This window comes from Poromitra crassiceps (assembly GCF_964638095.1).
Source record: "Poromitra crassiceps genome assembly, chromosome: 7".
Lineage (NCBI taxonomy): Eukaryota > Metazoa > Chordata > Actinopteri > Beryciformes > Melamphaidae > Poromitra > Poromitra crassiceps.
The window spans coordinates 19,195,154-19,215,750 of NC_139628.1; the positions used below are offsets into that span (position 1 = coordinate 19,195,154).

General features: G+C 44.3%; 1 protein-coding gene across 1 annotated transcript; it reads right to left on the minus strand.

Moving 5' to 3' along the window:
- Positions 1-872: 872 nt before the first annotated feature.
- On the minus strand, positions 873-18,790 carry LOC310779457 (uncharacterized protein; the record flags this gene model as incomplete). Its single annotated transcript, XM_083639990.1, has 6 exons — positions 873-913; positions 3,571-3,730; positions 8,012-8,143; positions 14,398-14,457; positions 16,369-16,500; positions 18,608-18,790. The coding sequence occupies 6 exons, from the start codon at positions 18,788-18,790 to the stop codon at positions 873-875; spliced, it is 708 nt and encodes a 235-aa protein (XP_083496116.1).
- Between the last annotated feature and the right edge of the window lie 1,807 nt (positions 18,791-20,597).

The following is a 20,597-nucleotide window of genomic DNA, read 5'->3' on the forward strand; positions in this document are numbered from 1 at the left end:
AACCCATTGTTTTTAATCAGATTCTTATAATTTTGCACATTGTAGCCTAATCCACTCTAGCTCAGCATGTCATTGGTCAAAGGTTTTTAAATTTGGTACAAACATGTGTTACAGTCCTTCTCACATGGTTATGCTAATATTTACTTCTATTTGCTATGACTGATTTATCTTTGATGTGTGTGGGTGTTCATTTAGAAGGATATAGAGGCACCCTTTATACCTCTATATGACCTCTGTGTCCATATGGTGCCTTTTTGGCCATAATGGGTTGCCATAGGCAGACTTAAATTGGATGCCGTGCTTGCACTAAGGGTTCAGTCTGGTCCCTACAGAAGAGGCGTTTGTGGCCCGCCATGCATCTTGTTGATAGTCTATACTAGTTTCCGTCTTGTTTTGTTTTGTTTTGTCACTTTTGTTCTGTCCCACTTATAGCGCAGGAGGATTACTCTGGATTCCTCATGCAATCAACAGAGTGGAGCTGGCGCAGTGTCGTGGCCGGCCAGGATCGCTCCCGAGGGAGCGTACCTATGTTCCCCGGGTCCTATATTCCCCGGGTCCTATGTTCCCCGTTTTTGTGGGACCGGGGAACATAAAACCCTTCCTAACCTCCCCCAGACCCTAACCCAAAACCTAACCTCTCCCACCCCTCACGCCTAAACCTAAGGTCGGCATTGCGGGTGGTCGGCATAGCGGATAGACACCCCAAATGTTACGGAGAGTGTTAAAAACGGGGAACATAGGACCCGGGGAACATAGGACCCGGGGAACATAGGGATGACCCCGCTCCCGAAGGCCATGTCAGCTAATGTCGGAGTGAGTAGCCTACTTACATAACAATACTTAAATCAGCCTTTTCATTCTTTCAGTGTTTATTACTTCATGTTACCATTCTCGGTGAAGTAGTGGAAAGCCCCTAGACAACGAATGATGCCAAGTTAATTAATGATGCATTTCTGCCGACCCGTATCATTATGTTGGCCCGTGCAGGATTGAGATAATGAACACTAATGCGAATTGTAACGCATGGCAAACTGCGTTAAGCAGGTCTCTGGGTGTTTTTGTCATATTTCGGCTACAGGAAGGGCGCTATAACAAGCAGCCAAACTTATAGTCCTCTTGGCCGCCCCAGTTGACATAGACAATTGAAACTTGGTATGTAGCTCTCATTTAGTATGCAGAACAAATCTCCAATTTGGACCCATAAGGTCCATCTGGGTGGATTGTCCACCATCTTGGGAATTTCCTGATTATTGTGTCCAAATGTGCCACTTCCTCTAAACTCCATTTAGTAATAATGTTCAAAACACAATCTATTCTTTTGACTGTACATTTGGCTTATTGTGCGGCGAGATGATGTCCACTCTGTGTGGTTTACATTACTACTCACATATAAAGTAAATCCACCAGTTATATGTCAGTAATAACATCTGTAATGTACTTAAAGAATAGAGACACATTTACCTTCACAGATCACAGCGGCGTCTTCATTGTGACCACAGTTGTTGGTGCCAAACCCTGGATGTCTACAGTCTGTTATTGATGACTCACTTCCTGAACAGGTGACATCATCCAGCCAGATGGGCCCTCTGCCCTGTCCAAAACGTGCACTCGGTGGTGCTGCCAGGACTCTGCCACAACCCAGCTGTCTACACACCACCTGAGCATCAAGCAGGTCCCAGTCATCATCACACACTGTCCCCCACTGTCCAAGGTGGAAGACCTCCACTCTGCCAGAACAGGAGCTGTTCCCTCCATTGGCCAGGCGGACCTGCACCTCAGCTGCAGTGATGTGTGCTGCTGCTGCTGTGCTGCTGCTGCTGCTGGCTATCACCTGAGTGACGTCAGTGGAAAATGGTCTTGAAGGAGATGTTGTTGGAGGGCTTGTTGAAGGTGCTGTCATCTTGACTTCTATTCAAAATGAAAAACAAGCAGTGCAACAATGAACGTGTCATAGTTGACTAGTTTTCATACAGTTCAGAGGGAGAACATAATTCCCCCAGTTGTTTTGATATGGAACAGATATGTATGTATGTTCTTGTAGCATTAAAATGAATAGATGAAATTAGCATGTCAATATATTGGAGTGATATTGGCACAGTAAGCATTAGAACAATAGTCTGACATCACAAGCTTGTAGACAGGGAGCACTCGTTACGAACAAACAAAAGTAGAGCACGCACATCCACTCAGCATTGCAGGTGCAGGACAACAGACCATCAACATAGGTTCAAAAGTAGAGTCTGCACACTGCATTGTAGACTTAACTCCCAGTTAAATAAACTGGGAGTTAAGTCTACAATGCAGTGTGTGGACTCTACTTTTTAACCAGCACTCGTTAGGAACCCATTGTTTTTAACAATTCTTCTTATTCTTCACACATTGTACTTGGCCCTAGCTCCATCATGTGATTGGTCTTTTGTGGGCAGTGGTGGCCTAAAGGTTAAAAAAGCGAACTTGTGACTGGAAGGTTAACCCCAACCACACTAGTGGAGCTGCTCAGTATAAAATAAAGGTTAAAAAAAGTTTTCAAATTTGACACAAACATGGAAAACTGCATTAAGCAAGTCTCCAAGCGGTTTTGTTACATTTCTGCTACAAGGGTGGTATAACATGCAGCGAAACATAAACAGTCCTCGTGGGCACCCCGTTTGACCTATTGAAACTTAGCACAGCACTTAGTATGTCAAACAAATCTGCAATTGGAAGCAATGGTGTCCATCTGGGTAATTTGTCCACCATCTTGGAAATTTTGAAAAACTGTTGAAAATCCTCTCCTCGAACTGTAAGTCCAAATGACAACAAATTTGGTATGCATGGCCGATGGACATGCCCAAATCATTTAAAGTGGCAGAGTTATTAGCCAATCAGACTTTCACACAATTCAATGGATCAGAAGGACAATGCACAGTGGCCTATGACCTTGAAACTAGGTGGGCACATCAGTGACAACACTTTACAGCCGCACCACGTTTGGTGCTGGTAGCCCAACAAACCATTTCAATTTGTGCTAAGTTTTCCATTTGTGCTGCTGGTGCCGGCTATCACCAGAGTGATGTTAGCAATTGTCATTGCTGGAGATGGGTCTGTAGTAACTTTGGTGTTGCCTGCTGGTCAAACCAAAAGAAAAATGTCCGTGAACCACATCGCTAGGTAGGCCCCACTGACACCAAATCTAACAAGGAAATGTCCCTTTTTCCACCCACAGTTCTTCCTGATAATTGTGTGCAAAGGTGCCACTTCCTCTAAACTCCATTCAGTAATAACGTTCAAAACACAATCTATTATTTTGAGTGTAAATTTGGTTTATTGTGCAGCGAGATGATGTCCACTCTGTGTGGTTTAAATTACTGCTCACATATAAAGTAAATCCACCAGTTATATAATAACATCTGTAATGTACTTAAAGAATAGAGACACATTTACCTTCACAGATCACAGCAGCGTCTTCATTGTGACCACAGTTGTGGGTCCCAAACCCTCGATGTCTACAGTCTGTTATTGATGACTCACTTCCTGAACAGGTGACATCATCCAGCCAGATGGGGCCTCTGCCCTGTCCAAAACGTGCACCCTGTGGTGCTGCCAGGACTCTGCCACAACCCAGCTGTCTACACACCACCTGAGCATCAAGCAGGTCCCACTCATCATCACACACTGTCCCCCACTGTCCAAGGTGGAAGACCTCCACTCTGCCAGAACAGAAGCTGTTCCCGCCATCGGCCAGGCGGACCTGCACCTCAGCTGCAGTGATGTGTGCTGCTGCTGCTGTGCTGCTGCTGCTGCTGCTGGCTATTACCTGAGTGACGTCAGTGGAAAATGGTCTTGAAGGAGATGTTGTTGGAGGGCTTGTTGAAGGTGCTGCAATGTTGACTTCTATTCAAAATGAAAAACAAGCAGTGCAACAATGAACGTGTCATAGTTGACTCAACACAGTCTCTTAGAAAAACGTATAATACCAACGATGTGGACCAACGTTGCTATTTTACAATTTCGGCTCGAAAAACGTAAAATATTAACGTTCCGAGTGGTTAGGGTGAGGATTAGAGTAGGGGGAGGGGTTAGAAACAGAAAATCTCCATAAAACACGCCCAAACCCCGCCCACCGCTGTAGACGCATACGTTCCCATTTTACAATTTCTTAGCCGACATCGTAAAATAGCAACGTTTGTCCACAAACGTGCCTATTTTACGTTTTTTTTGGAGATCGGGTTGAGTTGACTAGTGTTCATACAGTTCAGAGGGAGAACATAATTCCCCCAGTTGTTTTGATATGGAACAGATATGTATGTATGTTCTTGTAGCATTAAAATGAATAGATGAAATTAGCATGTACATATTATTGGAGTGATATCTGCACAGTAAGAGAGCAAAAGTTTGGCATCACAAGCTTATAGACAGGGAGCACTCGTTAGGAACCCATTGTTTTTAATCAGATTCTTATAATTTTGCACATTGTAGCCTAATCCACTCTAGCTCAGCATGTCATTGGTCAAAGGTTTTTAAATTTGGTACAAACATGTGTTACAGTCCTTCTCACATGGTTATGCTAATATTTACTTCTATTTGCTATGACTGATTTATCTTTGATGTGTGTGGGTGTTCATTTAGAAGGATATAGAGGCACCCTTTATACCTCTATATGACCTCTGTGTCCATATGGTGCCTTTTTGGCCATAATGGGTTGCCATAGGCAGACTTAAATTGGATGCCGTGCTTGCACTAAGGGTTCAGTCTGGTCCCTACAGAAGAGGCGTTTGTGGCCCGCCATGCATCTTGTTGATAGTCTATACTAGTTTCCGTCTTGTTTTGTTTTGTTTTGTCACTTTTGTTCTGTCCCACTTATAGCGCAGGAGGATTACTCTGGATTCCTCATGCAATCAACAGAGTGGAGCTGGCGCAGTGTCGTGGCCGGCCAGGATCGCTCCCGAGGGAGCGTACCTATGTTCCCCGGGTCCTATATTCCCCGGGTCCTATGTTCCCCGTTTTTGTGGGACCGGGGAACATAAAACCCTTCCTAACCTCCCCCAGACCCTAACCCAAAACCTAACCTCTCCCACCCCTCACGCCTAAACCTAAGGTCGGCATTGCGGGTGGTCGGCATAGCGGATAGACACCCCAAATGTTACGGAGAGTGTTAAAAACGGGGAACATAGGACCCGGGGAACATAGGACCCGGGGAACATAGGGATGACCCCGCTCCCGAAGGCCATGTCAGCTAATGTCGGAGTGAGTAGCCTACTTACATAACAATACTTAAATCAGCCTTTTCATTCTTTCAGTGTTTATTACTTCATGTTACCATTCTCGGTGAAGTAGTGGAAAGCCCCTAGACAACGAATGATGCCAAGTTAATTAATGATGCATTTCTGCCGACCCGTATCATTATGTTGGCCCGTGCAGGATTGAGATAATGAACACTAATGCGAATTGTAACGCATGGCAAACTGCGTTAAGCAGGTCTCTGGGTGTTTTTGTCATATTTCGGCTACAGGAAGGGCGCTATAACAAGCAGCCAAACTTATAGTCCTCTTGGCCGCCCCAGTTGACATAGACAATTGAAACTTGGTATGTAGCTCTCATTTAGTATGCAGAACAAATCTCCAATTTGGACCCATAAGGTCCATCTGGGTGGATTGTCCACCATCTTGGGAATTTCCTGATTATTGTGTCCAAATGTGCCACTTCCTCTAAACTCCATTTAGTAATAATGTTCAAAACACAATCTATTCTTTTGACTGTACATTTGGCTTATTGTGCGGCGAGATGATGTCCACTCTGTGTGGTTTACATTACTACTCACATATAAAGTAAATCCACCAGTTATATGTCAGTAATAACATCTGTAATGTACTTAAAGAATAGAGACACATTTACCTTCACAGATCACAGCGGCGTCTTCATTGTGACCACAGTTGTTGGTGCCAAACCCTGGATGTCTACAGTCTGTTATTGATGACTCACTTCCTGAACAGGTGACATCATCCAGCCAGATGGGCCCTCTGCCCTGTCCAAAACGTGCACTCGGTGGTGCTGCCAGGACTCTGCCACAACCCAGCTGTCTACACACCACCTGAGCATCAAGCAGGTCCCAGTCATCATCACACACTGTCCCCCACTGTCCAAGGTGGAAGACCTCCACTCTGCCAGAACAGGAGCTGTTCCCTCCATTGGCCAGGCGGACCTGCACCTCAGCTGCAGTGATGTGTGCTGCTGCTGCTGTGCTGCTGCTGCTGCTGGCTATCACCTGAGTGACGTCAGTGGAAAATGGTCTTGAAGGAGATGTTGTTGGAGGGCTTGTTGAAGGTGCTGTCATCTTGACTTCTATTCAAAATGAAAAACAAGCAGTGCAACAATGAACGTGTCATAGTTGACTAGTTTTCATACAGTTCAGAGGGAGAACATAATTCCCCCAGTTGTTTTGATATGGAACAGATATGTATGTATGTTCTTGTAGCATTAAAATGAATAGATGAAATTAGCATGTCAATATATTGGAGTGATATTGGCACAGTAAGCATTAGAACAATAGTCTGACATCACAAGCTTGTAGACAGGGAGCACTCGTTACGAACAAACAAAAGTAGAGCACGCACATCCACTCAGCATTGCAGGTGCAGGACAACAGACCATCAACATAGGTTCAAAAGTAGAGTCTGCACACTGCATTGTAGACTTAACTCCCAGTTAAATAAACTGGGAGTTAAGTCTACAATGCAGTGTGTGGACTCTACTTTTTAACCAGCACTCGTTAGGAACCCATTGTTTTTAACAATTCTTCTTATTCTTCACACATTGTACTTGGCCCTAGCTCCATCATGTGATTGGTCTTTTGTGGGCAGTGGTGGCCTAAAGGTTAAAAAAGCGAACTTGTGACTGGAAGGTTAACCCCAACCACACTAGTGGAGCTGCTCAGTATAAAATAAAGGTTAAAAAAAGTTTTCAAATTTGACACAAACATGGAAAACTGCATTAAGCAAGTCTCCAAGCGGTTTTGTTACATTTCTGCTACAAGGGTGGTATAACATGCAGCGAAACATAAACAGTCCTCGTGGGCACCCCGTTTGACCTATTGAAACTTAGCACAGCACTTAGTATGTCAAACAAATCTGCAATTGGAAGCAATGGTGTCCATCTGGGTAATTTGTCCACCATCTTGGAAATTTTGAAAAACTGTTGAAAATCCTCTCCTCGAACTGTAAGTCCAAATGACAACAAATTTGGTATGCATGGCCGATGGACATGCCCAAATCATTTAAAGTGGCAGAGTTATTAGCCAATCAGACTTTCACACAATTCAATGGATCAGAAGGACAATGCACAGTGGCCTATGACCTTGAAACTAGGTGGGCACATCAGTGACAACACTTTACAGCCGCACCACGTTTGGTGCTGGTAGCCCAACAAACCATTTCAATTTGTGCTAAGTTTTCCATTTGTGCTGCTGGTGCCGGCTATCACCAGAGTGATGTTAGCAATTGTCATTGCTGGAGATGGGTCTGTAGTAACTTTGGTGTTGCCTGCTGGTCAAACCAAAAGAAAAATGTCCGTGAACCACATCGCTAGGTAGGCCCCACTGACACCAAATCTAACAAGGAAATGTCCCTTTTTCCACCCACAGTTCTTCCTGATAATTGTGTGCAAAGGTGCCACTTCCTCTAAACTCCATTCAGTAATAACGTTCAAAACACAATCTATTATTTTGAGTGTAAATTTGGTTTATTGTGCAGCGAGATGATGTCCACTCTGTGTGGTTTAAATTACTGCTCACATATAAAGTAAATCCACCAGTTATATAATAACATCTGTAATGTACTTAAAGAATAGAGACACATTTACCTTCACAGATCACAGCAGCGTCTTCATTGTGACCACAGTTGTGGGTCCCAAACCCTGGATGTCTACAGTCTGTTATTGATGACTCACTTCCTGAACAGGTGACATCATCCAGCCAGATGGGGCCTCTGCCCTGTCCAAAACGTGCACCCTGTGGTGCTGCCAGGACTCTGCCACAACCCAGCTGTCTACACACCACCTGAGCATCAAGCAGGTCCCAGTCATCATCACACACTGTCCCCCACTGTCCAAGGTGGAAGACCTCCACTCTGCCAGAACAGAAGCTGTTCCCGCCATCGGCCAGGCGGACCTGCACCTCAGCTGCAGTGATGTGTGCTGCTGCTGCTGTGCTGCTGCTGCTGCTGCTGGCTATCACCTGAGTGACGTCAGTGGAAAATGGTCTTGAAGGAGATGTTGTTGGAGGGCTTGTTGAAGGTGCTGCCATGTTGACTTCTATTCAAAATGAAAAACAAGCAGTGCAACAATGAACGTGTCATAGTTGACTAGTGTTCATACAGTTCAGAGGGAGAACATAATTCCCCCAGTTGTTTTGATATGGAACAGATATGTATGTATGTTCTTGTAGCATTAAAATGAATAGATGAAATTAGCATGTCAATATATTGGAGTGATATTGGCACAGTAAGCATTAGAACAATAGTCTGACATCACAAGCTTGTAGACAGGGAGCACTCGTTACGAACAAACAAAAGTAGAGCACGCACATCCACTCAGCATTGCAGGTGCAGGACAACAGACCATCAACATAGGTTAAAAAGTAGAGTCTGCACACTGCATTGTAGACTTAACTCCCAGTTAAATAAACTGGGAGTTAAGTCTACAATGCAGTGTGTGGACTCTACTTTTTAACCAGCACTCGTTAGGAACCCATTGTTTTTAACAATTCTTCTTATTCTTCACACATTGTACTTGGCCCTAGCTCCATCATGTGATTGGTCTTTTGTGGGCAGTGGTGGCCTAAAGGTTAGAAAAGCGAACTTGTGACTGGAAGGTTAACCCCAACCGCACTAGTGGAGCTGCTCAGTATAAAATAAAGGTTAAAAAAAGTTTTAAAATTTGACACAAACATGGCAAACTGCAAGTCTCCAAGCGGTTTTGTTACATTTCTGCTACAAGGGGGGTATAACATGCAGCGAAACATAAACAGTCCTCGTGGGCAAAAGTTTGACCTATTGAAACTTGATATGTAGCACTTAGTATGTCAAACAAATCTGCAATTGGAAGCAATGGTGTCCATCTGGGTAATTTGTCAACCATCTTGGAAATTTTGAAAAACTGTTGAAAATCCTCTCCTCGAACTGTAAGTCCAAATGACAACAAATTTGGTATGCATGGCTGATGGACATGCCCAAATCATTTAAAGTGGCAGAGTTATTAGCCAATCAGACTTTCACACAATTCAACGGATCAGAAGTACACTGCACTGTGGCCTATGACCTTGAAACTAGGTGGGCACATCAGTGACAACAGCTTACAGCCGCAACACGTTTGGTGCTTGTAGCCCAAAAAACCATTTCAATTTGTGCTAAGCTAAGCTTTCCATTTGTGCTGCTGGTGCCAGCTATCACCAGAGTGATGTTAGCAATTGTGATTGCTGGAGATGGGTCTGTAGTAACTTTGGTGTTGCCTGCTGGTCAAACCAAAAGAAAAATGTCCGTGAACCACATCGCTAGGTAGGCCCCACTGACACCAAATCTAACAAGGAAATGTCCCTTTTCCACCCACAGTTCTTCCTGATAATTCAACCCGATCTCCAAAAAAATTGTAAAATAGCAACGTTTGTGGACATACGTTGGTATTTTACGATGTCGGCTAAGAAATTGTAAAATGGGAACGTATGCGTCTACAGCGGTGGGCGTGGTTTGGGCGTGTTTTACGGAGATTTTCTGTTTCTAACCCCTCCCCCTACTCTAATCCTCACCCTAACCACTCAGAACGTTACTATTTTACATTTTTCGAGCCGAAATTGTAAAATAGCAACGTTGGTCCATATCGTTGGTATTATACAATTTTCTAAGAGACTGTGTTGGATAATTGTGTGCAAAGGTGCCACTTTCTCTAAACTCCATTTAGTAATAATGTTCACAACAAAATCTATTATTTTGACTGTACATTTGGCTTATTGTGCAGAACATGATGTCCACTCTGTGTGGTTTACATTAATGCTCACATAAAGTAAATCCACCAGTTATATGTGAGTAATAACATCTGTAATGTACTTAAAAAATAGAGACACATTTACCTTCACAGATCACAGCAGCGTATTCACGGTGGACACAGTTGTTGGTGCCAAACCCTGGATGTCTACAGTCTGTTATTGATGACTCACTTCCTGAACAGATGACATCATCCAGCCAGATGGGCCCTCTGCCCTGTCCAAAACGTGCACTCGGTGGTGCTGCCAGGACTCTGCCACAACCCAGCTGTCTACACACCACCTGAGCATCAAGCAGGTCCCAGTTATCATCACACACTGTCCCCCACTGTCCAAGGTGGAAGACCTCCACTCTGCCAGAACAGGAGCTGTTCCCTCCATCGGCCAGGCGGACCTGCACCTCAGCTGCAGTGATGTGTGCTGCTGCTGCTGTGCTGCTGCTGCTGCTGCTGCTGCTGGTTATCACCTGAGTGACGTCAGTGGAAAATGGTCTTGAAGGAGTTGCTGTTGGAGGGCTTGTTGGAGCTGCTGTCATGTTGACTTCTGTTCAAAATGAAAAACAAGCAGTGCAACAATGAACGTGTCATAGTTGACTAGTGTTCATACAGTTCAGAGGGAGAACATAATTCCCCCAGTTGTTTTGTTATGGAACAGATATGTATGTATGTTCTTGTAGCATTACAATAAATAGATGAAATTAGCATGTCAATATATTGGAGTGATATTGGCACAGTAAGCATTAGAACAATAGTCTGACATCACAAGCTTGTAGACAGGGAGCACTCGTTAGCAACAAACAAAAGTACAGCACGCACATCTACTCAGCATTGCAGGTGCAGGACAACAGACCATCAACATAGGTTAAAAAGTAGATTCTGCACACTGCATTGTAGACTTAACTCCCAGTTAAATAAACTGGGAGTTAAGTCTACAATGCAGTGTGTGGACTCTACTTTTTAACCAGCACTCGTTAGGAACCCATTGTTTTTAACAATTCTTCTTATTCTTCACACATTGTACTTGGCCCTAGCTCCATCATGTGATTGGTCTTTTGTGGGCAGTGGTGGCCTAAAGGTTAGAAAAGCGAACTTGTGACTGGAAGGTTAACCCCAACCACACTAGTGGAGCTGCTCAGTATAAAATAAAGGTTAAAAAAAGTTTTCAAATTTGACACAAACATGGCAAACTGCAAGTCTCCAAGCGGTTTTGTTACATTTCTGCTACAAGGGGGGTATAACATGCAGCGAAACATAAACAGTCCTCGTGGGCACCCCATTTGACCTATTGAAACTTAGCACAGCACTTAGTATGTCAAACAAATCTGCAATTGGAAGCAATGGTGTCCATCTGGGTAATTTGTCCACCATCTTGGAAATTTTGAAAAACTGTTGAAAATCCTCTCCTCGAACTGTAAGTCCAAATGACAACAAATTTGGTATGCATGGCCGATGGACATGCCCAAATCATTTAAAGTGGCAGAGTTATTAGCCAATCAGACTTTCACACAATTCAATGGATCAGAAGGACAATGCACAGTGGCCTATGACCTTGAAACTAGGTGGGCACATCAGTGACAACACTTTACAGCCGCACCACGTTTGGTGCTGGTAGCCCAACAAACCATTTCAATTTGTGCTAAGTTTTCCATTTGTGCTGCTGGTGCCGGCTATCACCAGAGTGATGTTAGCAATTGTCATTGCTGGAGATGGGTCTGTAGTAACTTTGGTGTTGCCTGCTGGTCAAACCAAAATAAAAATGTCTGTGAACCACATCGCTAGGTAGGCCACACTGACACCAAATCTAACAAGGAAATGTCCCTTTTTCCACCCACAGTTCTTCCTGATAATTGTGTGCAAAGGTGCCACTTCCTCTAAACTCCATTTAGTAATAACGTTCAAAACACAATCTATTATTTTGAGTGTAAATTTGGTTTATTGTGCAGCGAGATGATGTCCACTCTGTGTGGTTTAAATTACTGCTCACATATCAAGTAAATCCACCAGTTATATGTGAGTAATAACATCTGTAATGTACTTAAAGAATAGAGACACATTTACCTTCACAGATCACAGCAGCGTCTTCATTGTGACCACAGTTGTGGGTCCCAAACCCTCGATGTCTACAGTCTGTTATTGATGACTCACTTCCTGAACAGGTGACATCATCCAGCCAGATGGGGCCTCTGCCCTGTCCAAAACGTGCACCCTGTGGTGCTGCCAGGACTCTGCCACAACCCAGCTGTCTACACACCACCTGAGCATCAAGCAGGTCCCACTCATCATCACACACTGTCCCCCACTGTCCAAGGTGGAAGACCTCCACTCTGCCAGAACAGAAGCTGTTCCCGCCATCGGCCAGGCGGACCTGCACCTCAGCTGCAGTGATGTGTGCTGCTGCTGCTGTGCTGCTGCTGCTGCTGCTGGCTATTACCTGAGTGACGTCAGTGGAAAATGGTCTTGAAGGAGATGTTGTTGGAGGGCTTGTTGAAGGTGCTGCCATGTTGACTTCTATTCAAAATGAAAAACAAGCAGTGCAACAATGAACGTGTCATAGTTGACTAGTGTTCATACAGTTCAGAGGGAGAACATAATTCCCCCAGTTGTTTTGATATGGAACAGATATGTATGTATGTTCTTGTAGCATTAAAATGAATAGATAAAATTAGCATGTACATATTATTGGAGTGATATCTGCACAGTAAGAGAGCAAAAGTTTGGCATCACAAGCTTATAGACAGGGAGCACTCGTTAGGAACCCATTGTTTTTAATCAGATTCTTATAATTTTGCACATTGTAGCCTAATCGACTCTAGCTCAGCATGTCATTGGTCAAAGGTTTTTAAATTTGGTACAAACATGTGTTACAGTCCTTCTCACATGGTTATGCTAATATTTACTTCTATTTGCTATGACTGATTTATCTTTGATGTGTGTGGGTGTTCATTTAGAAGGATATAGAGGCACCCTTTATACCTCTATATGACCTCTGTGTCCATATGGTGCCTTTTTGGCCATAATGGGTTGCCATAGGCAGACTTAAATTGGATGCCGTGCTTGCACTAAGGGTTCAGTCTGGTCCCTACAGAAGAGGCGTTTGTGGCCCGCCATGCATCTTGTTGATAGTCTGTACTAGTTTCCGTCTTGTTTTGTTTTGTTTTGTCACTTTTGTTCTGTCCCACTTATAGCGCAGGAGGATTACTCTGGATTCCTCATGCAATCAACAGAGTGGAGCTGGCGCAGTGTCGTGGCCGGCCAGGATCGCTCCCGAGGGAGCGTACCTATGTTCCCCGGGTCCTATATTCCCCGGGTCCTATGTTCCCCGTTTTTGTGGGACCGGGGAACATAAAACCCTTCCTAACTTCCCCCAGACCCTAACCCAAAACCTAACCTCTCCCACCCCTCACGCCTAAACCTAAGGTCGGCATTGCGGGTGGTCGGCATAGCGGATAGACACCCCAAATGTTACGGAGAGTGTTAAAAACGGGGAACATAGGACCCGGGGAACATAGGACCCGGGGAACATAGGGATGACCCCGCTCCCGAAGGCCATGTCAGCTAATGTCGGAGTGAGTAGCCTACTTACATAACAATACTTAAATCAGCCTTTTCATTCTTTCAGTGTTTATTACTTCATGTTACCATTCTCGGTGAAGTAGTGGAAAGCCCCTAGACAACGAATGATGCCAAGTTAATTAATGATGCATTTCTGCCGACCCGTATCATTATGTTGGCCCGTGCAGGATTGAGATAATGAACACTAATGCGAATTGTAACGCATGGCAAACTGCGTTAAGCAGGTCTCTGGGTGTTTTTGTCATATTTCGGCTACAGGAAGGGCGCTATAACAAGCAGCCAAACTTATAGTCCTCTTGGCCGCCCCAGTTGACATAGACAATTGAAACTTGGTATGTAGCTCTCATTTAGTATGCAGAACAAATCTCCAATTTGGACCCATAAGGTCCATCTGGGTGGATTGTCCACCATCTTGGGAATTTCCTGATTATTGTGTCCAAATGTGCCACTTCCTCTAAACTCCATTTAGTAATAATGTTCAAAACACAATCTATTCTTTTGACTGTACATTTGGCTTATTGTGCGGCGAGATGATGTCCACTCTGTGTGGTTTACATTACTACTCACATATAAAGTAAATCCACCAGTTATATGTCAGTAATAACATCTGTAATGTACTTAAAGAATAGAGACACATTTACCTTCACAGATCACAGCGGCGTCTTCATTGTGACCACAGTTGTTGGTGCCAAACCCTGGATGTCTACAGTCTGTTATTGATGACTCACTTCCTGAACAGGTGACATCATCCAGCCAGATGGGCCCTCTGCCCTGTCCAAAACGTGCACTCGGTGGTGCTGCCAGGACTCTGCCACAACCCAGCTGTCTACACACCACCTGAGCATCAAGCAGGTCCCAGTCATCATCACACACTGTCCCCCACTGTCCAAGGTGGAAGACCTCCACTCTGCCAGAACAGGAGCTGTTCCCTCCATTGGCCAGGCGGACCTGCACCTCAGCTGCAGTGATGTGTGCTGCTGCTGCTGTGCTGCTGCTGCTGCTGCTGGCTATCACCTGAGTGACGTCAGTGGAAAATGGTCTTGAAGGAGATGTTGTTGGATGGCTTGTTGAAGGTGCTGTCATCTTGACTTCTATTCAAAATGAAAAACAAGCAGTGCAACAATGAACGTGTCATAGTTGACTAGTTTTCATACAGTTCAGAGGGAGAACATAATTCCCCCAGTTGTTTTGATATGGAACAGATATGTATGTATGTTCTTGTAGCATTAAAATGAATAGATGAAATTAGCATGTCAATATATTGGAGTGATATTGGCACAGTAAGCATTAGAACAATAGTCTGACATCACAAGCTTGTAGACAGGGAGCACTCGTTACGAACAAACAAAAGTAGAGCACGCACATCCACTCAGCATTGCAGGTGCAGGACAACAGACCATCAACATAGGTTCAAAAGTAGAGTCTGCACACTGCATTGTAGACTTAACTCCCAGTTAAATAAACTGGGAGTTAAGTCTACAATGCAGTGTGTGGACTCTACTTTTTAACCAGCACTCGTTAGGAACCCATTGTTTTTAACAATTCTTCTTATTCTTCACACATTGTACTTGGCCCTAGCTCCATCATGTGATTGGTCTTTTGTGGGCAGTGGTGGCCTAAAGGTTAAAAAAGCGAACTTGTGACTGGAAGGTTAACCCCAACCACACTAGTGGAGCTGCTCAGTATAAAATAAAGGTTAAAAAAAGTTTTCAAATTTGACACAAACATGGAAAACTGCATTAAGCAAGTCTCCAAGCGGTTTTGTTACATTTCTGCTACAAGGGTGGTATAACATGCAGCGAAACATAAACAGTCCTCGTGGGCACCCCGTTTGACCTATTGAAACTTAGCACAGCACTTAGTATGTCAAACAAATCTGCAATTGGAAGCAATGGTGTCCATCTGGGTAATTTGTCCACCATCTTGGAAATTTTGAAAAACTGTTGAAAATCCTCTCCTCGAACTGTAAGTCCAAATGACAACAAATTTGGTATGCATGGCCGATGGACATGCCCAAATCATTTAAAGTGGCAGAGTTATTAGCCAATCAGACTTTCACACAATTCAATGGATCAGAAGGACAATGCACAGTGGCCTATGACCTTGAAACTAGGTGGGCACATCAGTGACAACACTTTACAGCCGCACCACGTTTGGTGCTGGTAGCCCAACAAACCATTTCAATTTGTGCTAAGTTTTCCATTTGTGCTGCTGGTGCCGGCTATCACCAGAGTGATGTTAGCAATTGTCATTGCTGGAGATGGGTCTGTAGTAACTTTGGTGTTGCCTGCTGGTCAAACCAAAAGAAAAATGTCCGTGAACCACATCGCTAGGTAGGCCCCACTGACACCAAATCTAACAAGGAAATGTCCCCTTTTCCACCCACAGTTCTTCCTGATAATTGTGTGCAAAGGTGCCACTTCCTCTAAACTCCATTCAGTAATAACGTTCAAAACACAATCTATTATTTTGAGTGTAAATTTGGTTTATTGTGCAGCGAGATGATGTCCACTCTGTGTGGTTTAAATTACTGCTCACATATAAAGTAAATCCACCAGTTATATGTGAGTAATAACATCTGTAATGTACTTAAAGAATAGAGACACATTTACCTTCACAGATCACAGCAGCGTCTTCATTGTGACCACAGTTGTGGGTCCCAAACCCTCGATGTCTACAGTCTGTTATTGATGACTCACTTCCTGAACAGGTGACATCATCCAGCCAGATGGGGCCTCTGCCCTGTCCAAAACGTGCACCCTGTGGTGCTGCCAGGACTCTGCCACAACCCAGCTGTCTACACACCACCTGAGCATCAAGCAGGTCCCAGTCATCATCACACACTGTCCCCCACTGTTCAAGGTGGAAGACCTCCACTCTGCCAGAACAGAAGCTGTTCCCGCCATCGGCCAGGCGGACCTGCACCTCAGCTGCAGTGATGTGTGCTGCTGCTGCTGTGCTGCTGCTGCTGCTGCTGGCTATCACCTGAGTGACGTCAGTGGAAAATGGTCTTGAAGGAGATGTTGTTGGAGGGCTTGTTGAAGGTGCTGCCATGTTGACTTCTATTCAAAATGAAAAACAAGCAGTGCAACAATGAATGTGTCATAGTTGACTAGTGTTCATACAGTTCAGAGGGAGAAGATAATTCCCCCAGTTGTTTTGATATGGAACAGATATGTATGTATGTTCTTGTAGCATTAAAATGAATAGATGAAATTAGCATGTACATATTATTGGAGTGATATCTGCACAGTAAGAGAGCAAAAGTTTGGCATCACAAGCTTATAGACAGGGAGTACTCGTTAGGAACCCATTGTTTTTAATCAGATTCTTATAATTTTGCACATTGTAGCCTAATCGACTCTAGCTCAGCATGTCATTGGTCAAAGGTTTTTAAATTTGGTACAAACATGTGTTACAGTCCTTCTCACATGGTTATGCTAATATTTACTTCTATTTGCTATGACTGATTTATCTTTGATGTGTGTGGTTGTTCATTTAGAAGGATCTAGAGGCACCCTTTATACCTCTATATGACCTCTGTGTCCATATGGTGCCTTTTTGGCCATAATGGGTTGCCATAGGCAGACTTAAATTGGATGCCGTGCTTGCACTCAGGGTTCAGTCTGGTCCCTACAGAAGAGGCGTTTGTGGCCCGCCATGCATCTTGTTGATAGTCTATACTAGTTTCCGTCTTGTTTTGTTTTGTTTTGTCACTTTTGTTCTGTCCCACTTATAGCGCAGGAGGATTACTCTGGATTCCTCATGCAATCAACACAGTGGAGCTGGCGCAGTGTCGTGACCGGCCAGGATCGCTCCCGAGGGAGCGTACCTATGTTCCCCGGGTCCTATATTCCCGGGTCCTATGTTCCCCGTTTTTGTGGGACCGGGGAACATAAAACCCTTCCTAACCTCCCCCAGACCCTAACCCAAAACCTAACCTCTCCCACCCCTCACGCCTAAACCTAAGGTCGGCATTGCAGGTGGTCGGCATAGCGGATAGACACCCCAAATGTTACGGAGAGTGTTAAAAACGGGGAACATAGGACCCGGGGAACATAGGACCCGGGGAACATAGGGATGACCCCGCTCCCGAAGGCCATGTCAGCTAATGTCGGAGTGAGTAGCCTACTTACATAACAATACTTAAATCAGCCTTTTCATTTTTTCAGTGTTTATTACTTCATGTTACCATTCTCGGTGAAGTAGTGGAAAGCCCCTAGACAACGAATGATGCCAAGTTAATTAATGATGCATTTCTGCCGACCCGTATCATTATGTTGGCCCGTGTGGGATTGAGATAATGAACACTAATGCGAATTGTAACGCATGGCAAACTGCGTTAAGCAGGTCTCTGGGTGTTTTTGTCATATTTCGGCTACAGGAAGGGCGCTATAACAAGCAGCCAAACTTATAGTCCTCTTGGCCGCCCCAGTTGACATAGACAATTGAAACATGGTATGTAGCTCTCATTTAGTATGCAGAACAAATCTCCAATTTGGACGCATAAGGTCCATCTGGGTGGATTGTCCACCATCTTGGGAATTTCCTGATTATTGTGTCCAAATGTGCCACTTCCTCTAAACTCCATTTAGTAATAATGTTCAAAACACAATCTATTCTTTTGACTGTACATTTGGCTTATTGTGCGGCGAGATGATGTCCACTCTGTGTGGTTTAAATTAATGCTCACATATAAAGTAAATCCACCAGTTATATGTGAGTAATAACATCTGTAATGTACTTAAAGAATAGAGACACATTTACCTTCACAGATCACAGCAGCGTCTTCATTGTGACCACAGTTGTTTATGCCAAACCCTGGATGTCTACAGTCTGTTATTGATGACTCACTTCCTGAACAGGTGACATCATCCAGCCAGATGGGCCCTCTGCCCTGTCCAAAACGTGCACTCGGTGGTGCTGCCAGGACTCTGCCACAACCCAGCTGTCTACACACCACCTGAGCATCAAGCAGGTCCCAGTCATCATCACACACTGTCCCCCACTGTCCAAGGTGGAAGACCTCCACTCTGCCAGAACAGAAGCTGTTCCCGCCATCGGCCAGGCGGACCTGCACCTCAGCTGCTGTGATGTGTGCTGCTGCTGCTGTGCTGCTGCTGCTGCTGCTGGCTATTACCTGAGTGACGTCAGTGGAAAATGGTCTTGAAGGAGATGTTGTTGGAGGGCTTGTTGAAGGTGCTGCCATGTTGACTTCTATTCAAAATGAAAAACAAGCAGTGCAACAATGAACGTGTCATAGTTGACTAGTGTTCATACAGTTCAGAGGGAGAACATAATTCCCCCAGTTGTTTTGATATGGAACAGATATGTATGTATGTTCTTGTAGCATTAAAATGAATAGATGAAATTAGCATGTACATATTATTGGAGTGATATCTGCACAGTAAGAGAGCAAAAGTTTGGCATCACAAGCTTATAGACAGGGAGCACTCGTTAGGAACCCATTGTTTTTAATCAGATTCTTATAATTTTGCACATTGTAGCCTAATCGACTCTAGCTCAGCATGTCATTGGTCAAAGGTTTTTAAATTTGGTACAAACATGTGTTACAGTCCTTCTCACATGGTTATGCTAATATTTACTTCTATTTGCTATGACTGATTTATCTTTGATGTGTGTGGGTGTTCATTTAGAAGGATATAGAGGCACCCTTTATACCTCTATATGACCTCTGTGTCCATATGGTGCCTTTTTGGCCATAATGGGTTGCCATAGGCAGACTTAAATTGGATGCCGTGCTTGCACTCAGGGTTCAGTCTGGTCCCTACAGAAGAGGCGTTTGTGGCCCGCCATGCATCTTGTTGATAGTCTATACTAGTTTCCGTCTTGTTTTGTTTTGTTTTGTCACTTTTGTTCTGTCCCACTTATAGCGCAGGAGGATTACTCTGGATTCCTCATGCAATCAACAGAGTGGAGCTGGCGCAGTGTCGTGGCCGGCCAGGATCGCTCCCGAGGGAGCGTACCTATGTTCCCCGGGTCCTATATTCCCCGGGTCCTATGTTCCCCGTTTTTGTGGGACCGGGGAACATAAAACCCTTCCTAACCTCCCCCAGACCCTAACCCAAAACCTAACCTCTCCCACCCCTCACGCCTAAACCTAAGGTCGGCATTGCGGGTGGTCGGCATAGCGGATAGACACCCCAAATTTTACGGAGAGTGTTAAAAACGGGGAACATAGGACCCGGGGAACATAGGACCCGGGGAACATAGGGATGACCCCGCTCCCGAAGGCCATGTCAGCTAATGTCGGAGTGAGTAGCCTACTTACATAACAATACTTAAATCAGCCTTTTCATTCTTTCAGTGTTTATTACTTCATGTTACCATTCTCGGTGAAGTAGTGGAATGCCCCTAGACAACGAATGATGCCAAGTTAATTAATGATGCATTTCTGCCGACCCGTATCATTATGTTGGCCCGTGCGGGATTGAGATAATGAACACTAATGCGAATTGTAACGCATGGCAAACTGCGTTAAGCAGGTCTCTGGGTGTTTTTGTCATATTTCGGCTACAGGAAGGGCGCTATAACAAGCAGCCAAACTTATAGTCCTCTTGGCCGCCCCAGTTGACATAGACAATTGAAACTTGGTATGTAGCTCTCATTTAGTATGCAGAACAAATCTCCAATTTGGACCCATAAGGTCCATCTGGGTGGATTGTCCACCATCTTGGGAATTTCCTGATTATTGTGTCCAAATGTGCCACTTCCTCTAAACTCCATTTAGTAATAATGTTCAAAACACAATCTATTCTTTTGACTGTACATTTGGCTTATTGTGCGGCGAGATGATGTCCACTCTGTGTGGTTTACATTACTACTCACATATAAAGTAAATCCACCAGTTATATGTCAGTAATAACATCTGTAATGTACTTAAAGAATAGAGACACATTTACCTTCACAGATCACAGCGGCGTCTTCATTGTGACCACAGTTGTTGGTGCCAAACCCTGGATGTCTACAGTCTGTTATTGATGACTCACTTCCTG